We start from the raw sequence: 27,045 nt of genomic DNA on the forward strand, positions 1-27,045 counted from the left end.
CCCCGAGAGGTCCCGCCTGCAGAGGGCCAGCGCCTGGGCACCGCCTTTATCTCCTCGGCCCCGGCGGGCCGTGGGGATGATCTCAGCCTAGAGCCCCTCTCCCCGCCGCCTCCCCACCCCCCCGCACGCGGTCCCCCCTCCAGTCGGAAGCTGGAAAGCGGGGAGTGATCGCGGGCGTGAGAGACGCAGGAAGGGGCCTGAGCCCCTCCGAGGGGCCAGGAGGGACCCTAGCGGCTCTCAAAGGGGGCCGTCGGATGCTCAGCCTTCCTTGGCTGGGGCACCTCTCGCATTTCCCTTCTCCAGTGGGGCACTCGAGTGGCTGCCTGGGGCGTTTTTCTTTGTGCGCACGGGGGTGCCTTTGGGCATGCCGTGGGAGAGGCAGGAGAAGATTCGGCGATAGAGGGACTCCCCAGCGAGACCCTAGGCACCCTGTTTCTGGGCGCGCAGATCGCGGGCTCACGTCTCGTGCCTTCCTTCTCTCCGCAGCTCCGGAAGCCCGACGTGCTGGGAGCCGCGAAGCCATGGAGGGTCTGGGCCGCTCGTGCCTGTGGCTGCGCCGGGAGCTGTCGCCCCCGCGCCCGCGGCTGCTGCTGCTCGACTGCCGCAGCCGCGAGCTTTACGAGTCAGCGCGCATCGGCGGGGCGCTGAGCGTGGCCCTGCCCGCGCTGCTGCTGCGCCGCCTGCGGCGGGGGAGCCTGTCGGTGCGAGCGCTACTACCGGGGCCGCCACTGCAGCCAGCACCCCCCGCCCCGGTGCTCCTGTACGACCAGGGCGGGGGCCGGCACCGGCGCGCCGAGGCCGAGGCCGAGGAGTGGGAAGCCGACTCAGTGCTGGGCACTCTGCTGCAGAAGCTTCGGGAGGAAGGCTACCTGGCCTACTACCTACAGGGTAGGTACTGGTGTTGGGCGGCGGGCGGGCACCCGTCTAGGGAGGACCCCTGCCCAGGGAGTGCAGGACCGCACCTTCGGAGGGCCAGCCGAATCCGACCTCCTGTGGTCCAAAGTGGAGATGAGAGTCTGTCCTCCTCTGAGCATGACCTTGGGGAAGCCCTTCACTCTTGGGAGCCCCAGTTTTTGAGCCTGGAAAATGGGAGAATCTGATCTGACCTGGCTCAGAGTACACTCCGAGAACCCCAGCAGGTCCCTATCGCCCCCTCCCCCAGCTGCTCAGCCATGGATAAAGGAGGCTGGAGCCCCAGGACAAATCCCCCTAGCTCACCGAAGGGTCTGGAAGGGGGAGGGGAAGACGGGGGGGGGGGGAGGGGAGACAGGGAGAGAAATTGCAATGGCAGAGACCTCCCCCGATTCCCCTCCCCCTGCCATGGTCAGCGCAGGGCTGGGGGAGGCATGGACAGACACAGGCGTGTTGGCTCCTTGCCAAGCCAAACACACCCTCCACCTCAGAGATCCAGGATAGAGACAGGATTTCCAGGAACCTAGACCCCTCTCCCCATTGAGGAGGGTCATTGGACTGTCGTCCCTTGCTCAATTCTGAATGCACAGGGATATAGAAATATAGAACATGTTGGATTTCTAGCGCCGCCCCCTGGCCCCCCAGCCGGGGGAAAATAGTAGTTATTTGGAGATGGAGATGTTCCCTTCTGAGCACCTTGGGACCATCCAGGTGGCACGCTACACTCTCTCCCGGGCTCTCTGAAGAGCGCACAGATGTGTCTGTGCCCTGGCCCCTGATCTTGGGAATCACCCAGGCAGACAACTCACATCTGAACTTTTCCTCGTCTTTAACTGATGCCTGCTGTCCTTCCCAAGGCTGGCACTATGTGCTGAGCCCTCACGCCTGCCTTGGCTTGGCCCCAGGGATGTGAGATCCTCTTTGGCTTGCCGTCCAAAGGACCGGCTCCAGGACTAAGCACACCACTTGGGACACCATGTAGGTCAAGGCTGCTCACTCCTGAGTGCCCCTTGGGTACATCTGCCCACACACCTCTTCAGGCATCAGAAGGATCTAGGATTGCATCCCTAACCCCAGCCAGGGCACTTAGCTGCCCAAGAGGCCACCTCAATGGGCCCCTCGTCTCATCCCCTCTCCCAGGTGGCTTCAGCAGATTTCAGGCCGAGTGCCCTCACCTCTGTGAGACCAGCCTCGACCGCCGGGGGGGCCCGAGCATGGCCCCACTGCCCAGCCCAGTGGTGGGGCTGGGGGGCCTGTGCCTGGGCTCCGACTGCTCTGATGCGGATTCCGAGCCTGACCGTGATGCCATGAGCTGCGGCCTGGAGTTGGAGGGCAGCACGCCCCCCCCAGCGGGGCTGCTGCCATCCTTCCCCGTCCAGATCTTGCCCAACCTCTACCTGGGCAGCGCCCGTGATTCAGCGAACGTGGAGAGCTTGGCCAAGCTGGGCATCCGCTACATCCTCAATGTCACCCCCAACCTCCCCAACCTCTTTGAGAAGAATGGCGACTTTCACTACAAGCAGATCCCCATCTCAGACCACTGGAGCCAGAACTTGTCCCAATTCTTTCCGGAGGCCATCGCGTTCATTGGTGAGTCCACTCCGCCCTCCCCACTCCTTCCTCAGCCCCACTCCAGGCCGGCCTTCCCCCTGGACCCAGCCCAGGATGGCCCTGTTGGGGCCGGGCGGCTCCGAGGATGCGATCCCTGCGATGGGCCATCTCACACGGGGCCCCCATCTGCCCCCACTAGACGAGGCCTTGTCGCAGAACTGCGGGGTGCTCGTTCACTGTCTGGCGGGTGTCAGCCGGTCCGTCACTGTCACCGTGGCCTACCTCATGCAGAAGCTGCACCTCTCGCTCAACGATGCCTACGATCTGGTCAAGAGGAAGAAGTCCAACATCTCGCCCAACTTCAGCTTCATGGGGCAGCTGCTGGATTTCGAGCGCACCCTGCAGCTGGAAGAGCACCGTGCCCGGGAGAGGGGCAGCGGGGGGCAGGAGTCGGCCGCCTCCGATCCCCCCTCTTTCTTCACCACCCCGACCAGCGATGGCGTCTTCGAGCTGGACGGCACATAGGGCCCCAGGGCACCCTCCAGCGGGTGTGCCCAGCCCAGCCACCCACGTGCTGGGGAGGAGGGCAGAGGGGGCTTGGCCTAAGCGGGGGTGGGGGGGGAGGTGGGGGGAGAGCACAATACCTCATTCGGGGCTGTGGGACGAGGCAGAGGCTGGGGACCCCCTTCAGGGTGGCGGTGGGGACAGCCCTGTCCTACCCACTGGAAACATCCACGAGGAATCCTATTAAACGTGCCTACGGGCCAGGCCTAGGGCCACCGGCCTGACCCGTGCCGCTTTGGGGCGGAAGCCCGCTCCAGAACCTGCCTGTTCTACGACTGTTACTTTTCTTTTGTGGGGGGTGGTTGGATTTAGGGGGTGGATTCCCATTCCGAGGGATGATTCCAGGTGGCTGCCAGTTCCCAGAGCCCAGGAGATGTGTGCTCGGCCAACTCCCGAGCCTCCCTGGGGTCTCCCGTTCAGGAAGGGCATGGGCCTCTTATGGCCACAGGGACCTGCTCCCAGCCCCATCCCTGTTGCCACACAGCTGGGCCACCACCACCACCAGCATAGTCACCTGCCGCTCTTCCACAGGGGCCTGAGGCCTCTTGGGATGGGGGCATCGGGTGGGGGAACACCCAGGGGACATGACCTTGGAGACTCAGCAGCCACCCCACAGCCACGGGGACCATCTGCGTCTGGGTGCGCTCCTCGCCAGGAGCCGTTGGGCAGGTTCCCAGCCTCACATCTGGCGCCCTGACTGTTTATCCACTTGACATTTGAAAAGATGCTTTTTTTTTTCCCCTCTTCCCCCAGATGTCTTGACAGGATCACTGGGGCTCTTTGTGACTGAGGGTGGTCAGACTGCCGCCAGAGGAGATGGGGTTTAAGCAAGAGCTGGGTGGGGGAAGGGGAGAAGACAGCCTGGAATTTGCTGCTGTGGGTCCCACGCGGCCCTGTTTGCATTGGGGGGTGGGGAAAGGGCCAAGCTTCACACACACACACACACACACACACACACACACACACACGGTCATTCATTGCAGTACAACTCCCTGATGAGCAGCCTGTGTGCATGTATGTCTGTGTGTCCATGTATCAACACTTGCACGCACACACTCTCCTGGCCCACAGACCCAGCCCAGGACCAGCAGTCCCCGTGGCAAGGCCATCTCACCCTGGGGAATCCACAGCGCGGTTGCTTTCTTTAATTGGTCCTCAATAAATGGTTTCTGTTGAGATCCTGAGCACCTTGGAGAGTCTGGGGGGGAAGGTGGGGAGGGAGGCCTGGGGAAGGGAGTGCACGGGGGACTCTCACCATACCCCATCACCACTGTCATGTGCCATCCAGCACCCACACTGCCCAGCCTCTGGCTGAACCCCTCCTGTACTCACAAGTCATTGAACTCCAACTCCGTGCCCCGTGGCTTGGGACTAGGACACAGGCTGCAGACTAGCATGCAGCTGCAACTCAGAGGCCTCCTGCTCACAGTCAGCTTCCCAGAGTGGGAGGGAGGCACTGAGATCTGGTGATGCAGCAAATGACGTCAGGTCCCCGGGGTGGCAAACAGACGGGGGGAGCAAGGACCCAGGTGTGACCGTGAGGGGTGGGCACTTGAGCCCCGAGACTCAGTGCAGAGTCAAACCCAAGCCCCCAGGGCAAGGAGATGGAGCCACAGGAAGACCCAAGCTGATGAGGGATGTGAGAAGACTGCCCGTCCCAGCGTGCAGCCCTTTGGCTGACACAGGGTGGAGTTGGGACTCCAGAGGCCGGGGCTGGGGGCCGGGGGAGCATGTGGAGGCCACTGGATCACCTGAAGCAACAGCAGGGCCTTGCTCCTCTCTGGCCTCCTCCAGGGCCTTCTGCACACTGGAGCTGGAGCACCCATTCTAAAGTCACAATTCCCGGTGACAGAGACACGGCAGGAAGTGGAAGGGAGCTGGAGGGTGGGCAGAAACAAGCACAGTGTGAGAAGGCACTGGACACTTTATGGGCAATGTGGCCTACATGTCCAGAGCCACCCTCCTGGTCCAGAACCTCTAAAATGTAGAATGAACCTAAAAACCTGTTTGCATGAATGGCTGAGCTGGTAGGGAAATAAGAGAAAGCCTCCAAGATCAGGAATGATACTTGAGTCCAGAGAAGTGAGTCAGCTCTGGGGCCAGCACCTGACTCAGGGGCATCTACACCCAAGAGCCAGAGCCCATCCTTTCTCCTGGGACACCTTTCCATGGCCTGCCAGACACCAGTCATGAGATGGGAGATACCTCCTGGGCCCACACATAAAGCCAGGACTTTTGAAGGGCGGTGCTGTGCTCTCAACAGGTGTCTTCAGCACAGTATCCTGCCCCCCACCCCAAGATGGCCTCATAAGAATCCTGGAATCCTGTGCATATGGCAAAAAGGGACTCTGCAGATGTGATTAAGTCACGGATCTTGAGATGGGGAGATTGTCCTGGATTACCCAGGTTGGCCCTAAATGCATCTTTATAAGGGAAAGAGGGCCACAGGAGAGTGAGATGAGATGCGATGATAGAAAAGAGGTCAGAGTCAGAGAGATTCCAAGATACGACACTGCTGGCTTTGAAGAAAGATGAAGGGGCCCCCAGGCAAGGAATGTGGGTGGTCTCTAGAAGGTGGAAAAGGCAAGACAACTGATTCTTTCCTTGAGACTCTTCAAGGAATGCAACTCTGCCCACACCTCAATTTTAGCTCAGTGAAATCTATGTTGGATTTCTGACCTTCCCCCTTTTAGAAGTAAATCTCCAAAGGTTCATGGGGAATCGTGGTTCCCAACCGGAAACTTAAACTCCCATCCTCCCTTGTAGCTAATTATGCCCAAGTTCTTCCATGATATCTGCTTCACCATCAGAGCCCTTAGCATATTTATCATAGTATTTGAAATGACTGGTCTGGTAATTCCAACATCCCTGCCATATCTGAGTCTGGTTCTGATGCTTGCTCTATCTCTTCAAACTGTGGAGGGTTTTGCCCGTTAGTGTGCCTTGCAATTTTTTGGTTGAAAGTCAGGCATGATGTACTGGGTAAAGGAGCTGCAGTAAGGAGGTCTTTACTTACTAGTGGTAAAGTATGGTGGGAGGGGAAGCGTTCTGTAGTCCAGTGGTTAGCTCTCAGTCTTTTGGTGAGCCTGTGCTTCTGGTTTGTGACCTTCGCAAGTGCTTATCAGTTCCCCCCTCTCCAAGGTGGGCTAGGATGGCTAGAGGGGGCTGAAGTTGGATATTTCCCTTCCCCCAAGTCCCTTAGACTCTAATAAAACCCCAATAGGTCAGATTCTGGTATAATGGTTTGTCTTCAGAGCAGGCTTTGTTAAGAACAAAATGCTATGCTGTATTTCAAAGTGTCAACTTTCCCCCCTCCCCCAACCAGAAACATGAGATTGTTCTCCAGTATTCACTGTGAGAATCTGATGGGGCTCCTAGAGGTAAAACTCACAGAAGTGTAGGAGGTGAGAGCCTCCCTAAGAATAGGCTCCCTGCAGTTTTTAACTCTCATACTTCTCCACACTGCTGCTGCTGCTGCTGCTAAGTCGCTTCAGTCGTATCCAACTCTGTGCGACCCCATAGACAGCAGCCCACCAGGCTCCCCTGTCCCTGGGATTCTCCGGGCAAGAACACTGGAGTGAGTTGCCATTTCCTTCTCCAATGCATGAAAGTGAAAAGTGAAAAGTGAAAGTGAAGTCGCTCAGTCGTGTCCAACTCTTAGTGACCCCATGGACTGCAGCCCACCAGGCTCCTGCGTCCATGGGATTTTCCATGGGATTTCTCCACACTAGCCTCCAGCAAATCATTAGTTAAAGCTCAGGTTTTCCTAACCCAACACTGTACCCACTCACAAGTTTCTGCTCTGGTAAATTGTGATTTTCTGTATCCACCTATCTGTTTCTTCAGTTTTGTGAGCAATACTTTGCCATTTGACCTCTGTTTTCTAATGGATCTAAAAACAGTTGTTGGTTTTTCAGTTTGTTCAACATTTTCTTGTTGTTGGCATCAAGTGATGACTCCCAGGCTCCTCACATGCCAGATAAGAGACTGGAAATTCCCTGGGTCTGTTTTGATTGGCTGATTCTTTATCATTACAGATTACATTTTTATGCTTCTTCTCTCTCAGTCAGAAAGTCTTGGTGGTGGAGTTCACCTCATTTGTTTCCTTTCTCTCTGGTACCACCAGGTCTTCACCACCTTAAAATGGTTGATTCATATATCTACCAAGTTTTCTAGTCATGTATGGAGGGAGGGAAATTCTGGACCATGTTATTCCTTCATGGCCATATGAGTATTAACTTTAAGCTTCGTTAAGACAAATATGCATGCTAGGTTTTCTAGAGTAATTACTAAAAGAATATAAATAGAGTATACTATTTTCAAACTAGTAGAGGAAAATGTCATATAATAACAAGGAGAAAAATCTCAATTCAAAAGTCAAAAGAGGAAAATAAAGAAATAGAAACATTGGAATAAGTAGAAAGCATAAAATAAGATTTTAGAAATTAGGCCAAACATCACTAAACAAAATTGACTAAATTCTTCAATTGAAGACAAGATTTTTAAAAATCCACCCATAAGCAGTTTGTAGGAGGGACATCTAGAGACTTCCATGGTGGTGCAGTGGTGGAGACTCCATGCTTCCACTGCAGGGGGCATAGGCTCAATTCCTGGATGGGGAACTAAGATCCCCCATGCCATGCAGCCCAGCCAAAAAAAATAATAAGAAGAAGAATACACAAAAATAAAAATTAAAAAACTGGTACATCTAAATGATAGGACAGAAAAGGAAAAGATTGAAAAGTCAGGACTTCTAGCTATGGCCAAAGGAGGATATCAACAAATAACCTCAAAAAAAAAAAAATAAAGCTGGACAAAGCTGACAAATACCTTTATGATCTAGAACTCAACCAAAGGTATATAGTAAAATGAGAAGTTGAACTTTGGGAATCTGTGGCATTCTGGCCTAGAGCTGCTCCTATCCTTCCCAGCTCAGTTTGTCATGGAGGTTCTACCAGTACAAGGCAGCTCATGAAAACCGGCAGCTTCTCTGCCTAGGTTTGAAGGGGGCTAAGTCAATTTGGTGGGGAATATCCACACCCAGGGACACTGTCAATGGAAATAAACTTCTCAGGGGCAGACCAACAGGGAAGGGTAACAAAGCTCTACTAGATGGGTTGTGAATGTGGTTGGGGCAAGTGTGTTCCTGACTAGTTGGAGAATGGAGAGGTCCCGATCTAATCATGCTTTTCTGACTACACTGAGGCTATACACATGTATGGAGGAGATTCAAAGGCGTCAGGGGAAAGAAAACCCTGGGAAGGCCTGAAAATAACCTGAACGTTGAAAGAACTCCCCTTCCCACACACAGATTCATCAAAGCACACAAGCCTTAGTGGCCTGAGATCTTTCAACATAGTTTCTGACTAATCATTGACTGGCCACTAAGCTGGACAGATATGCGGCAGGCCCTAGAAAACCAGGCTTACATTTTAAACCGTTTTTTTTTTTTTAAACTCAACAGAGACACCACTGACTGCACACTGCAGGTGGGGGTGGGAGACAGTACAGTTTCACAGACTCAGTGCAAAAAAGCTACACAACAAAGAAACAAGTTCACACACACACACTGGAAACTAATTCTAGGGCTAAAGGGAATATCATAATCCAGAGTTGATGGAAACTATTGTCTAAAATGTTCAATTTGGGGGGACTTCCCTTGTTGTCCAGTGGCTGAGTCTCCACACTCCCAATGCTGGGGTCTCAGGCTCCATCCCTAGTCAGAGAACTACATCACACAACTAAAGATCCCACATGCCACAATTAAGACCCAGCACAGCCAAAGAAATAAATATTTGTTAAAAAGTTCAATTTTCAACAAAAGAATTGTATAACATGCAAAGAAACAATAAAGTATGATCCACATTAGGGAAAGAAGTCAACAGAAACTGTCTCTGAGTGTTTCCAAATGTTAGAATTAGCAGATGAAAACTTCAAAGCACATATTATACATAGGTTCAAAGTACTAAAAGAAGCCACGGTTAAAGAGTTAAAGGAAAGTATGATGACGACAACAAATCAACAAATAGAGATTCTCAATATGGATACACAAATTAAGAAATGATAACTAAATGAAAATAGCTTCAAAGAGTGCAATAACTGAAATGACAACTTCTTTAGAAGTATTCAAGAGTAGGTTCAAGATGTCATAAGAAATTACTACTGACCTTGAAAATAGATCAACAATATTAATATACACTATACAATCTGGAGAATGGAGAGAAAAATGATAGCACTTCAGACACCTCTGGAACAATATCAAACATTCTAAAATATGTGTATTGGGGGGTTTTGAAGAACAGGATCAGAATAAGTATTTGAAGAAACAAGACCAAAACTTCCAAAATTTTATGAGAAATGTTCATCAGATCCAAGAAGTTCAATGGACCCCAAATAATATAAAGAGATAGTCATAGACACTTTACAGTCAAACTGTTGAAAGCCAAGACAATTTTGAAAGGAATAGGAGAAAAATGACCCATGTAGAAGAAAACCATAATAAAATTAACAGTTAACTACTCATCAAAAATAATGGAGGCTAAAAGACAGTGAACTGACATAATCAAAGAGTTGAAAGAAGAGTATCCATCAAAAATTCTGTATCTAGCAAAACGATCCCTTAAAAAATTGAAGGTTAAAAAAAGACATTTCCTGATAAACAAAGACTGGGAGAATTCATTGCTACTATACTTCTTTACAAGAAATACTAAAAAAAGTCCTTCAGGCTGACACCAGTTAGTAAGTTGAATTCACAAGAAGAAATGAAGAGGAGCCAAAATGATTAATATCTGGGTTAATACAAATGTCTCTCTTCTTTTTCCTCATTTCTTCTCCTAACTTCTTCAAAAAAAGTAAGATTGTATTGATATAAAGCAATAGCTATAACACTGTCATGTTGAGTTTCTATGATAATCTATATAGATGTAATATATATATGACATTAATAACACAAAAGAGGAAGGCAGGAATGGAGCTACGTTAGAGAAAAGTCTATACATTTCACCAAAATTAAATGAGTATTAATATGAAGTAGATTGTAATTACTTAAGATATATATTGTACTGCAACTGCAATTCAAAAGCATATAGTTAAAAATCAACAGAAGAAAAAAGGTACACTAAAAAACATTTAACACAAACGAAGGCAGTCTAGGAGGAAGAGAGCAACAAAAAGACAGAAGATACAGAGAAACCAATAGCAAAATGGCAAATGTAAATTCAGCCATATCAATCACTACATTAAATATTCATAGTCTAAACAACCCAATCAAAAATCAGAGATTCAAAAAAACAAGATTCAACTATTGAATATATATTGTTTACAAGAGAAATTTAGAGCTTTAAATGCCTATACCAACCACAACAAAAAGTCTCAAATCAATGGCCAAATGATAAATCTTAATAAACTAGAAAAAAAAAGCAAACTAAATCTGAAACAAGCAGAGGTAAGATAAGTACAGAAATGAATTAGAAAATAGGAAAACTACAGAAAATCAGTGAAAACAAAAATTGGTTTTATAAAAAGACCAACACAGTTGATCTTACCTAGACTGATCAAGAAAAAAAGATTACCTCGGAATTCCCTGGTAGTCCAGTGGTTAGGACTCGGTGCTTTCACTGCCATAGGCTCAGGTTCAGTCCCTGGTTGGGGAACCTAGACCACGCAGTGAGCAAAAAAAAAAAATAGGTTACAAAGGTCTAGAATGAAAAGAGGGACATTACTACTGAACTAAAAAATGTTAACAATTATAAGGCAAACGTTGTGCCAACAAATTAAGACAGTTCAGATGAAATGGACAAAGACACAAATGACCAAAACTGACTTTAAATGAAATGGAAAATCTCAATAGGCTTATGACAAGCAAATAAGTTGAAATATTGAAACTCTTCCCACAAAGAAAATCCAACTCCAGAAGTCTTCACTGGTGAAATCTATCGAATAAGGCACCTGAAAATGTATGTCCACACAAAAGCTTGCACAGAAATGATCATAGCAGCATTATTCACAATAGCTAAAAGGTGTAAACAACTCAAATGTCCATCAGTGGACCCATGGATAAATAGAACATGATCAAAAAAAAAAAAAAAGAACATGATCTATCCATACAATGGAACATTGTTCACCTATAAAAATAAATGAAGTACTGATACATGTTGCAACCTGGATGAACTTTGAAATCGTTATGCTTAGTGAAATAAGCCAGACACAAAGAGCCACATGTTAGGATTCCATTTATGTAAAATATCTGAGCAAGCAAATCCACAGAGACAGAAAGGATAGAAAGTAAATCAGTTGTTGCCAGGGGCTGGGGAAGGGAAAGTGGAGAGTTACCACTAACGGGTACAGCATTTTCCTCTGGGATGATGAAAATGTTCTGGAATTAGATTGAGATGATGTAAACTGTAAATACAGATCTTCCTCAATTTCCAATGGGGTTACATCCCAATAAACTCATCATAAGCTGAAAATATCCTAAGTCAAAAATGCATTTAATACACCTAACCTACCAAACATCATAGCTTAGCTTCGACGTGCTCAGAACACTAATATTAGCCTACAATTTGACAAAGTCATCTAACACAAAGCTCATTTTATAATAAAGTGCTGAATATCTCATATAAGTGAATACTGAACTGAAAGTGAAAAACAGAATGGCTATCTGGGTACAGAATTTTGATGAGCATTATCGGTTGTTTACCCTCATGATCAAGTAGCTGAGTGGGAGCTTCAGATTACTGCCATGGCCCAGCATCATGAGAGGGGATTGCACCACATATTGCTAGCCTGGAAAAACATCAAAATTGAAAATTCAAAGCATGGTTTCTACTAAATGTGTATTGCTTTCGCACCAGCGTAAAAGTCAAAAAATCGTTAAGTCAAACCATTTTAAGTCAGGGACCATCTGTATACTAAAAAAACAATAAATTGTACATTTTAAAGGGTGGATTTTGTGGTATGTGAATTATATCTCAGTAAAAAAAAATTAAGTTTGAAAGAAAAAGAACTGAACAAGATATGCCAGACAAGTATTCACCAAAAGAAAGATACAGTTGCTATGTTACTATCACTGTATAAGTCGACTATAAAGCACAAGCACACAGATGGAGAGAAGACACTAAGGGGGGAAGGCGTAGGTGGGACAAATTGGGAGACTAGGGTTGACATAGAGACACCACCATGTATAAAATAGGTGACTAATGAGAACCTACTGTATAGCATGGGGAATTCTACTCAGTGCTCTGTGGTGAACTAAACAGGAGGGAAATCTACAAATGAGTGGCTATATGTACACGTATACCTGTTCATGTATAAGTGAACAATGAAAAGAAATAGAGGAAAACAATATAATGGAAAAGACTAGAGATCTCTCCAAGAAAATCAGAGATACCAAGGAAACATTTCATGTAAAGATGGGCAGAAAAAAGGACAGAAAGAGTATGGGCCTAACAACAGAAGCAGACGATATTAAGAAGAAGTGGCAAGAACACACAGAACTGTACAAAAAAGGTCTTAATGACCCAGATAACCATGATGGTGTGATCACTCACCTAGAACCAGACATCCTGGAGTGTGAAGTCAAGTGGGCCTTAGGAAGCATCACTACGAACACAGCTAGTGGAGGTGATAGACCTCCAGCTGAGCTATTTCAAATCCTAAAAGATGCTGCTGCTAAAGTGCTACACTCAATATGCCAGCAAATATGGGAAACTCACCAGCGGCCACAGGACTGGAAAAGGTCAATTTTCAGTCCAATGCCAAAGAAGGGCAATGCCAAAGAATGTTCAAACTACTGCACAGTTGAACTCATCTCACATGTTAGCAAAGTAATGCTCAAAATTCTCCAAGCCAGGCTTCAACAGTACATGAAATGAGAACTTCCAGATGTTCAAGCTGGATTTAGAAAAGGCAGAAGAACCAGAGGTTAAATTGCCAACATCCATTGGATCATAGAAAAAGCAAGAGAATTCCAGAAAAATATCTACTTCTGCTTCATTGACTACGTTAAAGCCTTTGACTGTGTGGATCACAATAAACTGTGGAAAATTCTTCAAGAGATGGGAATACCAGACCACCTGACCTGCCTCTTGAGAAAACTGTATGCAGGTCAAGAAGCAACAGTTAGAATCAGACGTGGAACAATGGACTGGTTCCAAATTGGGAAAAGAGTATGTCAAGGCTACATATTGTCACCCTGCTTATTTAACTTATATGCAGAGTACATCATGCAAAATGCCTGACTAGATGAAGCACAAACTGGAATCAAGATTGCTGGGAGAAATATCAATAACCTCAGATATGCGTATGACACAACCCTTATGTCTGAAAGTGAAGAAGAACTAAAGAACCTCTTGATAAAAGTGAAAGAGGAGAGTGAAAAACCTGGCTTAAAACTTAACATTCAAAAAACAAAGATCATGGCATCCGGTCCCATCACTTCATGGCAAATAGATGGAGAAACAATGGAAACAGTGACAGACTTTATTTGCCTGGGCTCCAAAATCACTGCAGATGGTGACTGCATCCACGAAATTAAAAGACACTTGCTCTTTGGAAGAAAAGCTATGACCAACCTAGACAACATATTAAAAAGCAGAGATGTTACTTTGCCGAGAAAAGGCCTGTTTAGTCAAAGCTATGGTTTTTCCAGTAGTTGTGTACGGATGTGAGAGCTGGACCATAAAGAAGGCTGAATGCTGAACAATTGATGTTTTTGAACTGTGGTGTTGGAGAAGACTCTTAAGAGTCCCTTGGACTGAAAGGAGATCCAATCAGTCAATCTTAAAGGAAATCAACCCTGAATATTCATTGGAAGAACTAATGCTGAAGCTGAAACTCCAATACTTTGGCCACCTGATGCGAAGAACTGACTCATTTGAAAAGACCCTGATGCTGGGAAAGATTGAAGGCAGGAGGAGACAGGGACAACAGAGGATGAGATGGTTGGATGGCATCACTGACTCGATGGATATGAGTTCGAGCAAGTTCCAGGAGATGGTGAAGGATAGGGAAACCAGGAGCACTGCAGTCCATGGGGTCACAGAGTTGGGCACGACTGAGCGACTGAACAACAAGCCTCAACTGAAGAAAAAGCAACTGGGCCTCTACTCAGAACATCACGTGAGGCAAGCTTGGCTCCCTGGCATGAGGGGAACTATAGAACTCTCAATGGGGCCTGGGTGGGGGGGGGGTGGAATCTAGAGATAAGATTTTTATATTTATCAAGAGGGTCCAGATAGGGTCGAAAAATACTGAAAACTCTCTTCAAGCAAAAATCTAATCTTGTCACTATCCTACCTACAGCCCTCCAGTGGCTCCACAGTGCCCTCTGGAGCAAGTTCACTTTTTCTGGCCAATCTCTGAACCACTTTTCACAACCACCTTCAAGAAATCAAACCAGGTTATTTGCTTCTTCCTGAAACACTCCATACTCCATGTCTTGCCCACCTGAGGAGACAGGGATGGAGACAAGGATACCTGGGCAGAGCTGGGGTTGGGTAGAGAACACAGCTGCCATAGGCCCACCCAGTGGCTGACAGAAAAGAGCTAGGCTTCGAGTCCTGACAGAGGGCCTGGCTTGCCCCCTTCATCTCCTCAACTGGTCTGCTTCTCTCCTAGTCTCCCTCACAGAGCCCTGTTCCGTCCACCACTGCCAACCTCCATCTTTCCTGTCCTTCTTCAGGTGCCTTGACACAGGCTCCCTCCATTTCTTGCTTTCCCCTGCTGACACGGTCCCCCAGAAGTATCAGCCCTGCCCCACTTCCCAGTAGCCCCTCACAGTGAACCCCAGGGGTTGACCCCACTACCCAGGTTTCTATTTCACAAGGAATTAACTCAGTGAAATAGAGGCCCAAGGGATGTTAAAGGCAAGAGAACCACTTGCAAGGCTGAGACTCCGATCCAGGATGCCCCCCTAGCCCAGTGTTCTTCCTCTGTCCTCACACCAACAATTTGAGCTCACCAAAGGAAAGGTAGAGAAGAGCTCCACCGTCTTCTTCTCAGTCCCCATATGGCCTTCCTATTCCCAGGGAGCCATCCTCCTTGCCCAGAGGCCAGCAGGAGGTCGAGCACGAGGTTGTGTGATCTTAGCTCAGTTTTATGGCCTCTATGCCTCAGTCGAGAAGCAACAGTTAGAAATGGACATGGAACGACAGACTGGGTCCAAATTGGGAAAGGAGTACGTCAAGGCTGTATATTGTTACCCTGCTTATTTAACTTATATACAGAGTATATCTTGTGAAATGCCAGGCTGGATGAAGCACAAGCTGGAATCAAGATTGCCGGTAGAAATATCAATAACCTCAGATACGCAGATGACACGACCCTTATGGCAGAAAGCGAAAAAGAGCTAAAGAGCCTCTTGATGAAGGTGAAAGAGGAGAGTGAAAAAGCTGGCTTAAAACTCAACATTCAAAAAATGATAATCCTGGCATCCGGTCCCATCACTTCATAGAAAATAGATGGGGAAACAATGGAAATAGTGAGAGACTTTATTTGGGGGCTCCAAAATCACTGCAGATGGTGACTGCAGCCATGAAATGAAAAGACGCTTGCTCCTTGGAAGAAAAGCTATGACCAACCTAGAGAGCATATTAAAAAGCAGAGACATAACTTCGCCAACAAAGGTCCGTCTAGTCAAAGCTATGGTTTTTCCAGTAGTCACAAACGGATGTGAGAGTTGGACCACAAAGAAGACTGAGCACCGAAAAACTGATCTTTTTAAACTGTGATGTTGGAGAAGGCTTTTGAGAGCCCCTTGGACTGAAAGGAGATCAAACCAGTCCATCCTAGAGGAAATCAACCCTGAATATTCATTGGAAGGACTGATGCTGAAGCTGACACTCCAATACTTTGGCCACCTGATGTGAAGAACTAACTCATTGGAAAAGACCCTGATGCTGGGAAAGATTGAAGGCAGGAGGAGAAGGGAACAACAGAGGATGAGTTGGTTGGATGGCATCACTGACTCGACGGACATGAGTTTGAGCAAGCTCCAGGAGTTGTTGATGGACAGGGAGGCCTGGCGTGCTGCAGTCCACAGGGTCGAAAAGAGTTGGACATGACTGAGCGACTGAACTGAACTGATGTGTTGGTCCACCTGTATTCAAAGTAGGGGTGATGCTCATGAGAATGACTACCTCATAGTTGAGGCTGGAGTTAATCCAGGTGCCTGGCACACAGTAAGTGCTCAATAAAGACTCATCACTGAGCTAACTCTTCTGATTAGAGAAGGGTGAGGAACATGTCTCTTATGTTCTAATTCTATGTCCCTTCAGGCAGCGCCAAACCACCATGTTCAAAGCCAATCTCGCTGTCTTTCCCCCAAACCCACCCCAGCTGAACCCTTCTTGGTGAATGGTTCCATGGGCCACCCCAGACCTCCTCTCCTTCATTCCCCACCCTCAACCCATCACTGACTTCTAAAGAGCTCCCAGGACCAGCGCCCTAGTCTCCAGATCCCCAGGGAGGACCCCCAGGTTGAGCACCCCTGAAACTTATGACACCCAGGGGTTTGCTCCAGGACAGAGCATGAGACCCACCCTGGGTGGCCCAGAACAAGGGAGACAGCTTCATCTCATCTCACCCACAGGGGCTCCCCTGTCCATCACCAACTTCAAGGGCTTGTTCAGACTCATGTCCATCAAGTCAGTGATGCCATCCAAGCATCTCATCCTCTGTCGTCCCCTTCTCCTCCTGCCTTCAGTCTTTCCCAGCATCAGGGTCTTTTCCAATGAGTCAGTTATTCACATCAGGTGCCAAAGTATTGGAGTTTCAGCTTCAGCATCAGTCCTTCCAATGAATTTTCAGGACTGATTTCTTTTAGGATGGACTGGCCAGTCCTTTGATCCCGACTCCCAACTCACAGAAGTCAGCACCTGCCCAGCGTGGACAATGGTGCTGTCTGGCTCCCACCCCAACGCTGGCTTATCACTGGCCAGAGACTCCCCCAGCCAGGCTCCAGTCTGACAGGTCCCTCCAGTAGCAGCCCCAGTGCCTGAACCCAGAAATGCTCCCACGGCCTGGGTGACCCAAAGCTTTCTTTTCACAAACTGCCCCTCAAATGGGAAGGGCTTGGAGGGATGAAGGGAAAGATGCCACCTCTGCCTGACTCGGAAGAAGGCAGGATTTGGGGGAGACGTGGTTCTGAGCAGCTGCCCCAGGTGCTGAAGGATCAACAGGGAGGTGGGGGCAAACACGTGACCTTGCCGCCACCTGCTGGCTGAAGGTCAAATTGCACTGTATCTCCCTGCGGCCTGACTTCCCTGGTGACTCAGACGGTAAAGTGTCTGCCTACAATGCAGGAGACCTGGTTTCAATCCCTGGGTCGGGAAGATCTCCTGGAGAAGGAAATGGCAACCTATTCCAGTATTCTTGCCTCGAAAATCCCATGGACAGAGAAGCCTGGTAAGCTACAGTCCATGGGGTCACAAAGAGTCGGACATGACTGAGTGACTTCACTTCACTTCCCTGCGGCCGGAGCCAGGGCTCCGACTCCTCAGTGAGGACCAGGGGGCAACCTGGGCTGGGTGTCTCTGAAGGAGCGCCATTCCTTCTGGAAGGGTGGCTCTGGTGTGCCGGCTCAAGCCTCCAGGAGCAGCCAGCGGCTACTCTTTCCTGTGTCCGAGGAAGCCCAACTCCTCCGCTGCAGGGCCTTCTGCATAAGGGTATGGCACCCTTGACCCGTGGGCCCAGCGCTTGGCACACACTAAAGGCCCCATCAATTTGGACGGCAAAATGAGACAGCGTGGGTGTGCTGGGGAGACAGTGTGAACAACTGAAGTGAGGGAAGGAGAGCCAGTGAAGTGGACGTCCGAGGGGGCAGGACAGTTCTTGACAAGGCCCCAAGTGACAGGCAGGCCAGGTTGTTGGAGGTTAAGAGGCCAAGCTCTGGAGATCTGGCCACGGTCCCTTGGACTGTTGGCAGCTGGTGTGGTGGGACCTCACTGTTTGACTCCGTTTGACCCTGAAGCCTGGAGCAAACGACAGCCTAAAAGTACCCATGGTGACAGAGGACAAAGCTGCCTCCCCCCACAGGACTTGCCCTGGGGCTCAGGGGCCGGTAGGCAGATGTATATGGAAGGTAGTGAGTGGGGAGAGGAGAAAGCCAGAGAAGGCACTTAGGGTTTGGGAAGCAGCAGGCAGGCATGCCCTGTTCCAGCCCCACCCCTGAGCCCCAGGCCAGCCCTGTTCTGGGCTTTCTCGCTGCCTCCCTTCAGGGCCCAAATGTCAACACGGAGAAGCGTCTTCATCAGGTTCTGCGGTGGCTGGACGGGGCGGAGCTCCAGAGCCCGGCCTTGATGGGTCCAGAGCCTTTCCTCGTGCTGCTCAGGGCGATTCAGGCTGGCACGGGCCGGTGGGGCGAAGGGGTGGCCCGCTCGCCCAGAACTCAGGGTGCTCCCTCTGGCCCGGATGGGGCCAAGGTCCTCAGGGTCTTCCCGTGAGGAGCACAAACAGGGCAAAGGCCCTGTGGAGCCTGGATCCCAGGTGCACCAAAGCCACGACCCAGCACACGGTGGGTGCCCCAGTGGCGCCCTCTACTGGCCAGGGGCTCCTCCCTCAGCCTTGGATACGGAGGCTGGAGAGCCTTTGCCTGCAAACACAGGGCGTGTACTGTCCATCCAGGGCCCCAGGAAGCAGGGGAACGAACGGAGAGAGAGCAGAAAACCGCCCAGGACTCTAGTTGCCCCTGAGCACGACCCAGCCCATCCCTGGAGGCCTGGAGACAGCCCTCCCTGCCTCCCACCCCCACTGCCAGCAGGAGATGCGCCCATTCTCCCTCCCAGGGCCCCAGAGCCACATGCAGGCCGACCCCAAGTGGTGGCCCTGCTGGCCTGCTGGGCTGACTCTTGCTGGCATTTTGGAGAGTGGGGACAAGAAGTCCTTGGCCTGCCGGGTGCTTGTGTGCGGAAGTTTGGGCGGTGATGGGCCAAGTCTCGCGGCCATGGACCTGCCTCCTTGATTTCCTTCCCATGGAAGACACCCAGCCCCTTCCACCCTTGCCCTGCCACCCCTCATCCCTCCTTCCAGCTCACCACTGCCCACTGCTCTGTCTGTCTTTATTGATTTGAGGGAGACTGGGGTGGGTGGGGGATCCGGAGGGCCACGACACAAGCAGGACCACCCACAGCGAAGCACAGAACATGCGCGGGCCAGACATCCCTGGGGCCTCTTGGCTCATAGCCGGGGTGTGGTGGCAACAGGGGAGGGGAAGTCTGCAAATGCCCCACCCCAGCATCATGCACCCCACCCAACAGGACTCAAACTCTCCCCATGGCAACCCGCCCTGGGCTGGCTGGGTGGGGTGTGTGGGGCTGGGGATTATGAGGGTCCATGTGCTCAGCCTGGGCATCTGCCTGGAGGAGAGAGAAAGAGAGAAGTACAGGAAAGCGGACACTCAGGAGCCCCCACCCCATGTCATGCCCTGTGCCCCCGGCCCCCAGCCTAGGCTCTCAGCAGAGGTGCCCACTGGGGCCTGGCACTGGGCCCCTCAAGAATCCAGGCCAGTAGCATGGCCTGCCCCCCCACCTCTCTCTCATCCCCTTCTCGGCAGACCCCGGCTCCCCTGCCGCCCCTGTCTGCACTCTCTGCCGTCAGCCCACTGAGCTCTAGGCCACCCGCGGCCTGCCACTTCTGGAGTTCGCCAAGGAGCCATCTCCCAGCATGCACCTGGCTGTCACCACTCGGGGGGCTGGCCGGTCGGGAGGCCCGGGTGGCTGCGGCTCATCACCCTCCGTCCAGAGGCCTCCTCACCCTCCAGGCTCTGCCCCAGCTTGCGGATGTGGCGGAGGAAGGAGGTAGCATTGAACGCACGCTGCCAGGAGAGAGGGGCGTCAGGCCACCACATCTCAGGCCCAAGACTTGGAGGCCCATAAAGAGGTCCTCCAAGACTTGCAGGCCCAAGACTGGAGGCCCACAAAGGTCACTGGCCACCCAGACCATCCTCCTGAGGCTGACGGAAGGAGCAGCCAGCCTTGAGCTGATTCCCCCAGGTCCCTGTCCACACTAACCTTCCAGTGATTTCGAGCAAAATTCTTCTGGATCTGCTCACTGACGGAGCCCAGGATGTCCTTGTCAAAGGCTGTATCCCCAGAGATCCTAGAGGGCGGCCTGAGGTCAGTGGCAGTGGGGGTTCTGAAGGTTCCCCCTGGACAGTTCAGCAGAGGTCCCACTCACCAAAGATGCTGTAAGGCCTGCTGGCAGGTGAATCTCTTCTGAGGGTCTCGCTCCAGAAGGTGCCGGATGAAGTCTTTGGCTGAAGCCGGGAAGCCACGTCAGGCCAGGGTCAGCCCCCCACGTCCCCATGGGCCCTCATCCCTACCCACCTCCCTGAGCTCTGGATCAGCCTCAAGTTCACCTGATTCTGAGATGTCATCCCAAAAGGGAGAGTCAAACTCGTAGCTGGCCCTCAGGATCTGGCTGAAGAGTTCAGGGTCGCTCTCGTCGTAGAAGGGGGGGTACCCACACAGCCTGGCACCCACAGATCAATCAGCCAGCTGTCCGAACCTCCCCAACCCAGCCGGGGGCAGGCAGGCAGAAGAAGAACCTTCCCAGTGGTCACTCACAGGATGTAGGAGATGACACCCAGGGCCCACACATCTACGGCCTTCCCGTAGGGTTTCTGCTCCAAGAGCTCAGGGGCTGGAGGCCAGAGACAGACAGACGCACACCCGTGCACACGCACACCGCGCCTTCAGTGCGGCCTAATGGACCCACCGCCTGCCCTGCCCCTGGCACCACAGCGCCCACAGGTTCTCCTGCCCCCTCCCCTGGCTCCCCGTGGAGCCTGGGGGCACCCCCTCACTCACCGACATAGCCTGGGGTCCCACAGGCGGTGCCTAGCATGTTGCCAGCCTGGATTTTGGAGAGGCCGAAGTCAGAGACCATGATCTTGGAGTCCTCGAAGGGGGTGGCGTAGAGGAGGTTTTCAGGCTGTGACGCACAGATAGCAGAAAGAACGGCAGGTCAGCCCCAGCGACCTTCTGGGAGCTGGGTGTCCTCAGGTTCCCCAGATCCCTGGCACAGGGACATCGGGTAAGCCCCAGGTGGTCAGGCACCTTGAGGTCTCGGTGCACGATGCCCAGGCTGTGCAGGTAGGAGACAGCGCCAAGGACCTGGGCCACCAGGTGGCTAGCATCCTTCTCCGTGTAGGAGCCACGCTCCATGATTCGATCGAACAGCTCACCCCCTGTCACCCTGAGGAGAGCAGCGACTCAGTGGACCCAGGCCCCCCGCCAGCCCCAGCTTACCACCCAAACCCAGTGCCCCCCACCCCACCCCGCCTGACCCTGCCATCCTCACAGCTCCATGGCCAGATAGAGGTGGGAAGGGCTCTCGTGGACATCTTCCAGAGCCACAATGTTGGGGTGGCTGACCCTGCAACAGCACAAAGAAGCCCCCTGTGGGCCACCACTGGGAAGCCCAACAGCCTCTTTACTTCCTCCCAGCCCAGCCCAGTCCAGCCAGGCAGAGCCCCAGGCCAGGCCTTTCTTGGGCAGGGGGAGGGGCACTCCAGCCCAGAATACTCCCCGGCCCTGGCGGGGCACACACCTACGGAGCACCGCGATCTCATTTTCCACCAAGGCCTCCTTGCCTCGAAGAGCCTTCTTGGGGATGCACTTGAGAGCGACAAGGTGTGAGGAGCCGCGCTCCTGGGCCAGGACCACCTCGGAGAAAGCGCCCCTGAGGCAGAGAAGCAGGCAGGCAGGAAGGGAGAGGACAAGAAAGGATCCCCTGAGCTGAAGGAGATGGGGATGCCCTCTCGGTCCCATAGCACCCCCTCCCCTCCCACGCAGACACACAAATTCCCTTAGACACACACACACACTCACGAGCCGAGCTTCTCGCGGATCTCATAGACGCTGCTGATATCCTCCGTCTGTTTCTTGAGCAGCAGCATGTCTGGGGGTGCAGGGAGAGGTGGGGAGAGGCTCCCTGGGGCGAGGGGCAGCCCCGGCCCCCAATCCCAGACTCAGCGGTGACCCCAGGGCGCCCTCAGAGACAGCCTCAGTCCGGAACCCCGGTCCCGCACACCCTCCCCCACCCCGGCCCGGCCCGGCCTGCCCCTCCCCCACCGTCCGGGTCCGCACTCCCAGTTGGACGCCCACCTTCTTCCCCGCTCCCGCGCACGACCAGCCCCCGACGCGATTAGCCCCCAGACACCCCCTCTCCGCCCCCGCACCCCCTAGTCAGCCGTGATCGGCCGCCTTCTAGAAGGCTCCATGCCCCTTCCCCTGCCCCGGGCCTCCCGCCTCACCACCGCTCCCGCTCACCCCCAGGCCTAGACCTGCCACCCACGGCCCCCCTCCCCCGAGGGCTCCGACCCGCCCGAGATGCACCTGCGACCCCCGCGCACAGCGGCCCGCCACGGCCACCCACGCGGCCGCCCAGCGCAGCCCAGCCCCGTGGCGCCTCGCGGCGGGAGGGACTCCGCAGCCAGGGCCTCCCGAGTCCGGAGCTGCGTGGGCCGCGCGCGTGCCGGCCGGGGGCGCGCTGGGAGTGACAGGTGTGCGCGGCGCCGGACACGGCCCGATCCCCTGCGCGCGCCCCGCCTGCGCGTGCCCCCTCGCCTACGCGCGACCCCGCCTGCGCGCGCACCCATTGCGGACCTGGAGCCCCGGCGAAGCCGCAGCGTCGCCCCTGGGCAGTGGCCGCCGCGCCGAGCCCCCCGCCCGCGCCCCGGCAGTCCCGCCCCCTCCGCGCCTGGCCCCGCGGCCCGCTGGCGGCCGAGCATGCGGCCGCGGCCCTGTAGGGCGCCTTGTAAGGCAATCGGCCCGTGCCGGCCGCCCCCGCCTCCTTCCTTGGTCATTTGTGCGGGTTCCCGCAGGCTCCAGCAACCACCACCTCCCCCGGCCCCGCCGGCAACCTGACGGGGTCAACCCCAGGGCCTTTGCACCACCACCGGCGGCAGCCATGCAGAAGTTTCTTCACCTACATGTTGCCCTTGGCTCTCCGCCTGCCTTCAGGTCTCCCGCTCTACTGTCCTCTCTGCCAACAGACCGTCAGGCTGCTTGGCCAAAAACAGCTTCCCGCCTTTGCCCCAGCCTTGCTACTGCTGCTTCTGGCAGCCCTGGCCTGAGCCCACCTACCTGGGCACTCAGGTGGGGACAGCAGCACCAGCCTCCTCGCTGGGCTCCCCTGCCCTCTGATTACACCCTTACCCTCTCCGACTGGCCCCCTTTTCCCCCCCACCCCCAACCTCGAGCCTCTGGAGCAAGCCTTTCCTTGAGATCTGGCCAACCCTGAGTTCCAAACCCTGCCGTGGCACTCTGTGTCACAGCAAACCAAAGCAGAAATCCTTAGGGAGGCCCAGGGTTCTGCAGGATGGGTCCCTCTCCCCCATCAATGCTCTGGCCGCTCTCTACACACTCTGCCCCTTGCTCTAGCAGCTGCGGCCAGCTTCAGCCACACCAGCTTCTTAACTGGTCCTCAAACATGCCACCCAGGCACGTGCCCTAGGGCTTCTGCACTGGCCCTTGCCAGCCTCACACCTGGAATACTCTTCACTCAGGTATCTGCTTGGCTGGCTACCTTATTCCATCATGTCTCAACTAGAATGTTGCCTCCTCTGACTGGCCTCAGCTGTCCCCCTCCAACACGTTCTATAGAACGTCACCTTGCCTGCCTTGTCTGAAGAACATACGTCTCAGCAAAACATCCATTCCCAGAGAGTGTCTCTGCCGACCTGGCCCAGGAGAATCGCTTAGGAAGTTAAGTGCTGGGTGACTGAATTCAATCCTTCATCTGACAATAAGTGGATTCAGCCCATCCAGTCTCATCTCAGTTCTGGCACTCCTCCCAGGGGGTCCAGGTCCCACCAAGGATGGGGACGACAGGTGTCCTGGCTGCTGACAGGAGGGTACCCACACAGGCCAGTGTTGTGGGGTCTTCAAGGAATCTCAGGGTCTGTGAGTATCCCACTGAATCTGTCCTCTAGGGGGTCTGTAGGCCCCCAGTCTAACACAGAGTGTTCAAGAGGGTCTACGAGGCAGGCAAAGGTTTTTAAAACTCTCTCTCAAGACTCCTGGTGGTCCAGTGGTTAAGACTCCATTCTTCCAGTGCAGGGGCATGGGTTCGATCCCTGGTCAGGGGACAAAGATCCCACACACCATGCAGGCCAAAAGATAAAATTAAAAAATCAAAATCGTCTCTCCATGCCTCAACACCTGCACATCCTTTGTTCGAAATCAGGGGGTCTCGGTGCTCTGTGACAACTGAGGGGGTAAGCTGGGATGGGAGGTGGGAGGGAGGTTCAAGAGGTAGGGGGACATATGTATACCTATGGCTGATTCATGTTGATATATGGCAGAAACCCACACAATATGGTAAAGTAATTATCCTCCAATTCAAACTACTTTTTAAAAACTAGGGGTCAGGGAATGCCCTCTCAGTTTCACTTTCTCAACCGCCTCTCTCAGTTCCCTTAGGAAGGCTCCAGGGGCCTCAGCACTTGGCAGCCTGGGTTCCCCTCCCAACTACTCTGACTGTGCACAGGGTTTCCTAGAGTCTCCACCTAAAAGAGCAAAAAATGAGGAATGGAGCCAACAGTGAACTCCATCTCATACTGGCAGGAAGTACTATTTGTTCTTGAACACTTGGACTAATTGACACAGAAACCACGTCTTACTTGCTTGTTACATAATTATACATCCACATGTCTAATCCACTGCCCCCGTGGTCACAGGTCCTAACAAGAAATATAATTGGTGTTTTGGAGAAGTACGAGGATGTGTGAATAATAAAAGATGGCCCGCGAGAAGGACAGCAAAGGAGGGGCAGCGGATGGAAAGGGGAGGCAGGAAGAAAAAGAACCACCTCCAAAGAGCCTGTGGCATGAACATCACCTGTGGAAGTGGAAAAAGTGATCTCACAGTTTTTGTTTGAAATCTACTATTTACAATACACTGGAAATTATACCCTTCATGACTGTTGGAACATCCGTTGAAATACTGTAGATGTCAACTTCACAATACACGTGTGTGTGTTATATGGTGGTGGGTAAAGAGCTTTTCAAAATCTTTTCAGGGGACCCCTTACAGAAAAATGAACCCAAAGTGGATTACAGACCTAAATGTAAAATGGCAAATATCTAGAAGAAAACATAGGAGAAAAATCTGTCTTACATTGGGTTTGATGATGAGTTTGGGGATACAATATGGAAAGCATGGTCCATGAAAGAGAAAATGATACATTGCACTGTATCAAAATGTGACATGTTTGCTCTGTAGACAACACTGTTAAGACAATGAGAAAAAAAAGAGAGAGGGAGAAGACAAGCCGCAGCCTGGGGGGAAATCTTTGCAAAAGGTATATCTGATATAGGACTGCTATCCAGAATAGATGTTGCTGTTCAGTCATTAAGTCATGTTCAACTCTTTGGGTCCCCGTGGGTTGCAGCACATCAGGCTTCCTTGCCCTTCTCTATCTCCTGGAGTTTGCTCAAACTCATGTCCATTGAGTCAGTGATGCCATCCAATCATCTCATCCTCTGTCGTCCCCTTCTCCTCCTGCCTTCAAACTTTCCCAGCATCAGGGTCTTTTCCAATGAGTCAGTTCTTCACATCAGGTGGCCAAAGTATTGGAGTTTCAGCTTCAGCATCAGTCTTTCCAATGAATATTCAGGACTGATTTCCTGTAAGATTGACTAGTTTGATCTCCTTGCAGTCAGTCCAAGGGACTCTCAGGAGTCTTCTCCAACACCACAGTTCAAAAGCATCCATTCTTCAGCACTCAGCTTTCTTTATAGTCCAACTCTCACATCCGTACATGACTAGTGTAAAAACTATAGCTTTGACTAGATGGACCTTTGTTGGCAAAGTAATGTCTCTGCTTTTTAATACGCTGTCTAGGTTTGTCATAGCTTTTCTTCAAGGAGCAAGCATCTTTTAATTTCATGGCTGCCATCACCATTTGCAGTTATTTTGGAGCCCAAGAAAATAAAAATAAAGCCTGTCACTGTTTCCATTGTTTCCCCATCTATTTCCCAGGAAGTGATGGGACCAGATGCCCTGATCTTCGTTTTTGAATGTTGAGCTTTAAGCCAGCTTTTTCACTGTCCTCTTTCACTTTCATCAAGAGGTTCTTCAGTTCCTTTTCACTTTCTGCCATAAGGGTGGTATCATCTGCATATCTGAGGCTGTTGATATTTCTCCCAGCAATCTTGATTCCAGCTTGTGCTTCATCCAGTCAGGCATTTCACATGATGAACTCTGCATATAACTTAAATAAGCAGGGTGACAATATACAGCCTTGACATATTCCTTTCTTGATTTGGAACCAGTCTGTTGTTCCATGTAAGGTTCTAACTATTGCTTCTTGACTTGCATACAGGTTTCTCAGGAGACAGATTAGGTGGTCTGGTTTTCCCATCCCTGGAAAAATTTTCCACTGTTTGTTGTGATCCACACAGTCAAAGGCTTCCCTGTAGTCAATGAAGCAGAAATAGATGTTTTTGTGGAATTCCTTTGCTTTCTCATTGAGTTATGCAAGCCCTTCACCATCTAAAGGTTGTGATCCATGAAAGGACCAAAATAGATAAGGAATTCTGAGAATTGAACAGAACATAAGCAACCCAATTTAAAGATAGGCCAAAGATACCTAATCAAGGAAAAAAATACAGAGGGCAAATAAGCATATGAAAAGATGTTTAACATAGGTCATTCATGCATTGCAAATTCAAACGATAAGACACCACTACATACCTATGATAATGGCCAAAATCTGGACCATGGACAACACCCATAGTGGCATGTAGAAGCTGTAGAGCAATAGGAACTCTGGTTCCTGGAGTTTGCAATCTGGAGGGATTGCAAAATGATGCAGCCATTTTGGAGGACAGTTTGGTGGTGTCTTACCAAACTAAATATACCATACAATCCTGCAACCACACCCCTTTGTATTTTACCCAAAGGAGTAGAGACAAACCAGGCACAGAAAAACCAGCAGACAAATGTTCACATCAGGTGTATTCACAATCAGCAAAAACTGGAAGCAGGCAAGATGTACTTTCTTAGGTGAATGGAT

At 51.5% G+C, this 27,045-nt stretch overlaps 2 protein-coding genes and 1 long non-coding RNA gene across 8 annotated transcripts; 2 read left to right on the forward strand and 1 right to left on the reverse strand.

Annotated features, from left to right (window-relative positions):
* The first annotated feature begins 521 nt into the window (after positions 1–521).
* On the forward strand, positions 522–4,203 carry DUSP9 (dual specificity phosphatase 9). The gene is made up of 3 exons (XM_040265527.1): positions 522–888; positions 2,053–2,502; positions 2,663–4,203. The coding sequence occupies exons 1-3, from the start codon at positions 522–524 to the stop codon at positions 2,986–2,988; spliced, it is 1,143 nt and encodes a 380-aa protein (XP_040121461.1). The 3' UTR covers positions 2,989–4,203.
* A 14,862-nt stretch (positions 4,204–19,065) lies between these two features.
* PNCK (pregnancy up-regulated nonubiquitous CaM kinase) lies at positions 19,066–22,750 on the reverse strand. 5 transcript variants are annotated; one of them, XM_040265543.1, is made up of 12 exons: positions 22,632–22,750; positions 21,855–21,924; positions 21,574–21,705; positions 21,325–21,399; positions 21,081–21,219; positions 20,832–20,955; positions 20,589–20,664; positions 20,381–20,493; positions 20,200–20,278; positions 20,034–20,121; positions 19,693–19,837; positions 19,066–19,379 (listed from the first exon to the last, which is right to left on the reverse strand). In XM_040265543.1, exons 2-11 carry the CDS (start codon positions 21,920–21,922, stop codon positions 19,700–19,702), a joined length of 1,032 nt encoding a protein of 343 aa, XP_040121477.1. In that variant the 5' UTR covers positions 21,923–21,924; positions 22,632–22,750; the 3' UTR covers positions 19,066–19,379; positions 19,693–19,699. The 5 variants fall into 5 exon arrangements, with proteins under 5 accessions (XP_040121477.1, XP_040121476.1, XP_040121478.1 ...); XM_040265542.1 differs by lacking the exon at positions 22,632–22,750 and adding an exon at positions 22,362–22,570; XM_040265544.1 differs by lacking the exon at positions 22,632–22,750 and adding an exon at positions 22,296–22,511.
* A 74-nt stretch (positions 22,751–22,824) lies between these two features.
* Positions 22,825–24,945, forward strand: LOC120881884. 2 transcript variants are annotated; one of them, XR_005725349.1, is made up of 3 exons: positions 22,825–22,988; positions 23,534–23,930; positions 24,707–24,945. It is a non-coding gene; the product is annotated as an uncharacterized LOC120881884 (long non-coding RNA). The 2 variants fall into 2 exon arrangements; XR_005725348.1 differs by lacking the exon at positions 23,534–23,930.
* The last annotated feature ends 2,100 nt before the right edge of the window (positions 24,946–27,045 follow it).

The sequence above is a fragment of the Oryx dammah genome, unplaced genomic scaffold (genome assembly GCF_014754425.2).
Source record: "Oryx dammah isolate SB20612 unplaced genomic scaffold, SCBI_Odam_1.1 HiC_scaffold_23, whole genome shotgun sequence".
NCBI lineage: Eukaryota > Metazoa > Chordata > Mammalia > Artiodactyla > Bovidae > Oryx > Oryx dammah.

Bases quoted from the DNA above. Each gene is read 5' to 3' on its own strand.
- PNCK (XM_040265543.1), bottom strand. From the start codon at position 21,922: ATGCTGCTGCTCAAGAAACAGACGGAGGATATCAGCAGCGTCTATGAG. The intron at 20,279-20,380 runs GTGAACTTGAGG...TCCCGGCTTCAG, and splicing joins GGATGACATCTCAGAATCAG to CCAAAGACTTCATCCGGCAC. The intron at 19,838-20,033 runs GTTAGTGTGGAC...CTCTCCTGGCAG, and splicing joins TTGCTCGAAATCACTGGAAG to CGTGCGTTCAATGCTACCTC.
- DUSP9 (XM_040265527.1), top strand. From the start codon at position 522: ATGGAGGGTCTGGGCCGCTCGTGCCTGTGGCTGCGCCGGGAGCTGTCG. The intron at 889-2,052 runs GTAGGTACTGGT...CCCCTCTCCCAG, and splicing joins CCTGGCCTACTACCTACAGG to GTGGCTTCAGCAGATTTCAG. The intron at 2,503-2,662 runs GTGAGTCCACTC...TGCCCCCACTAG, and splicing joins GGAGGCCATCGCGTTCATTG to ACGAGGCCTTGTCGCAGAAC.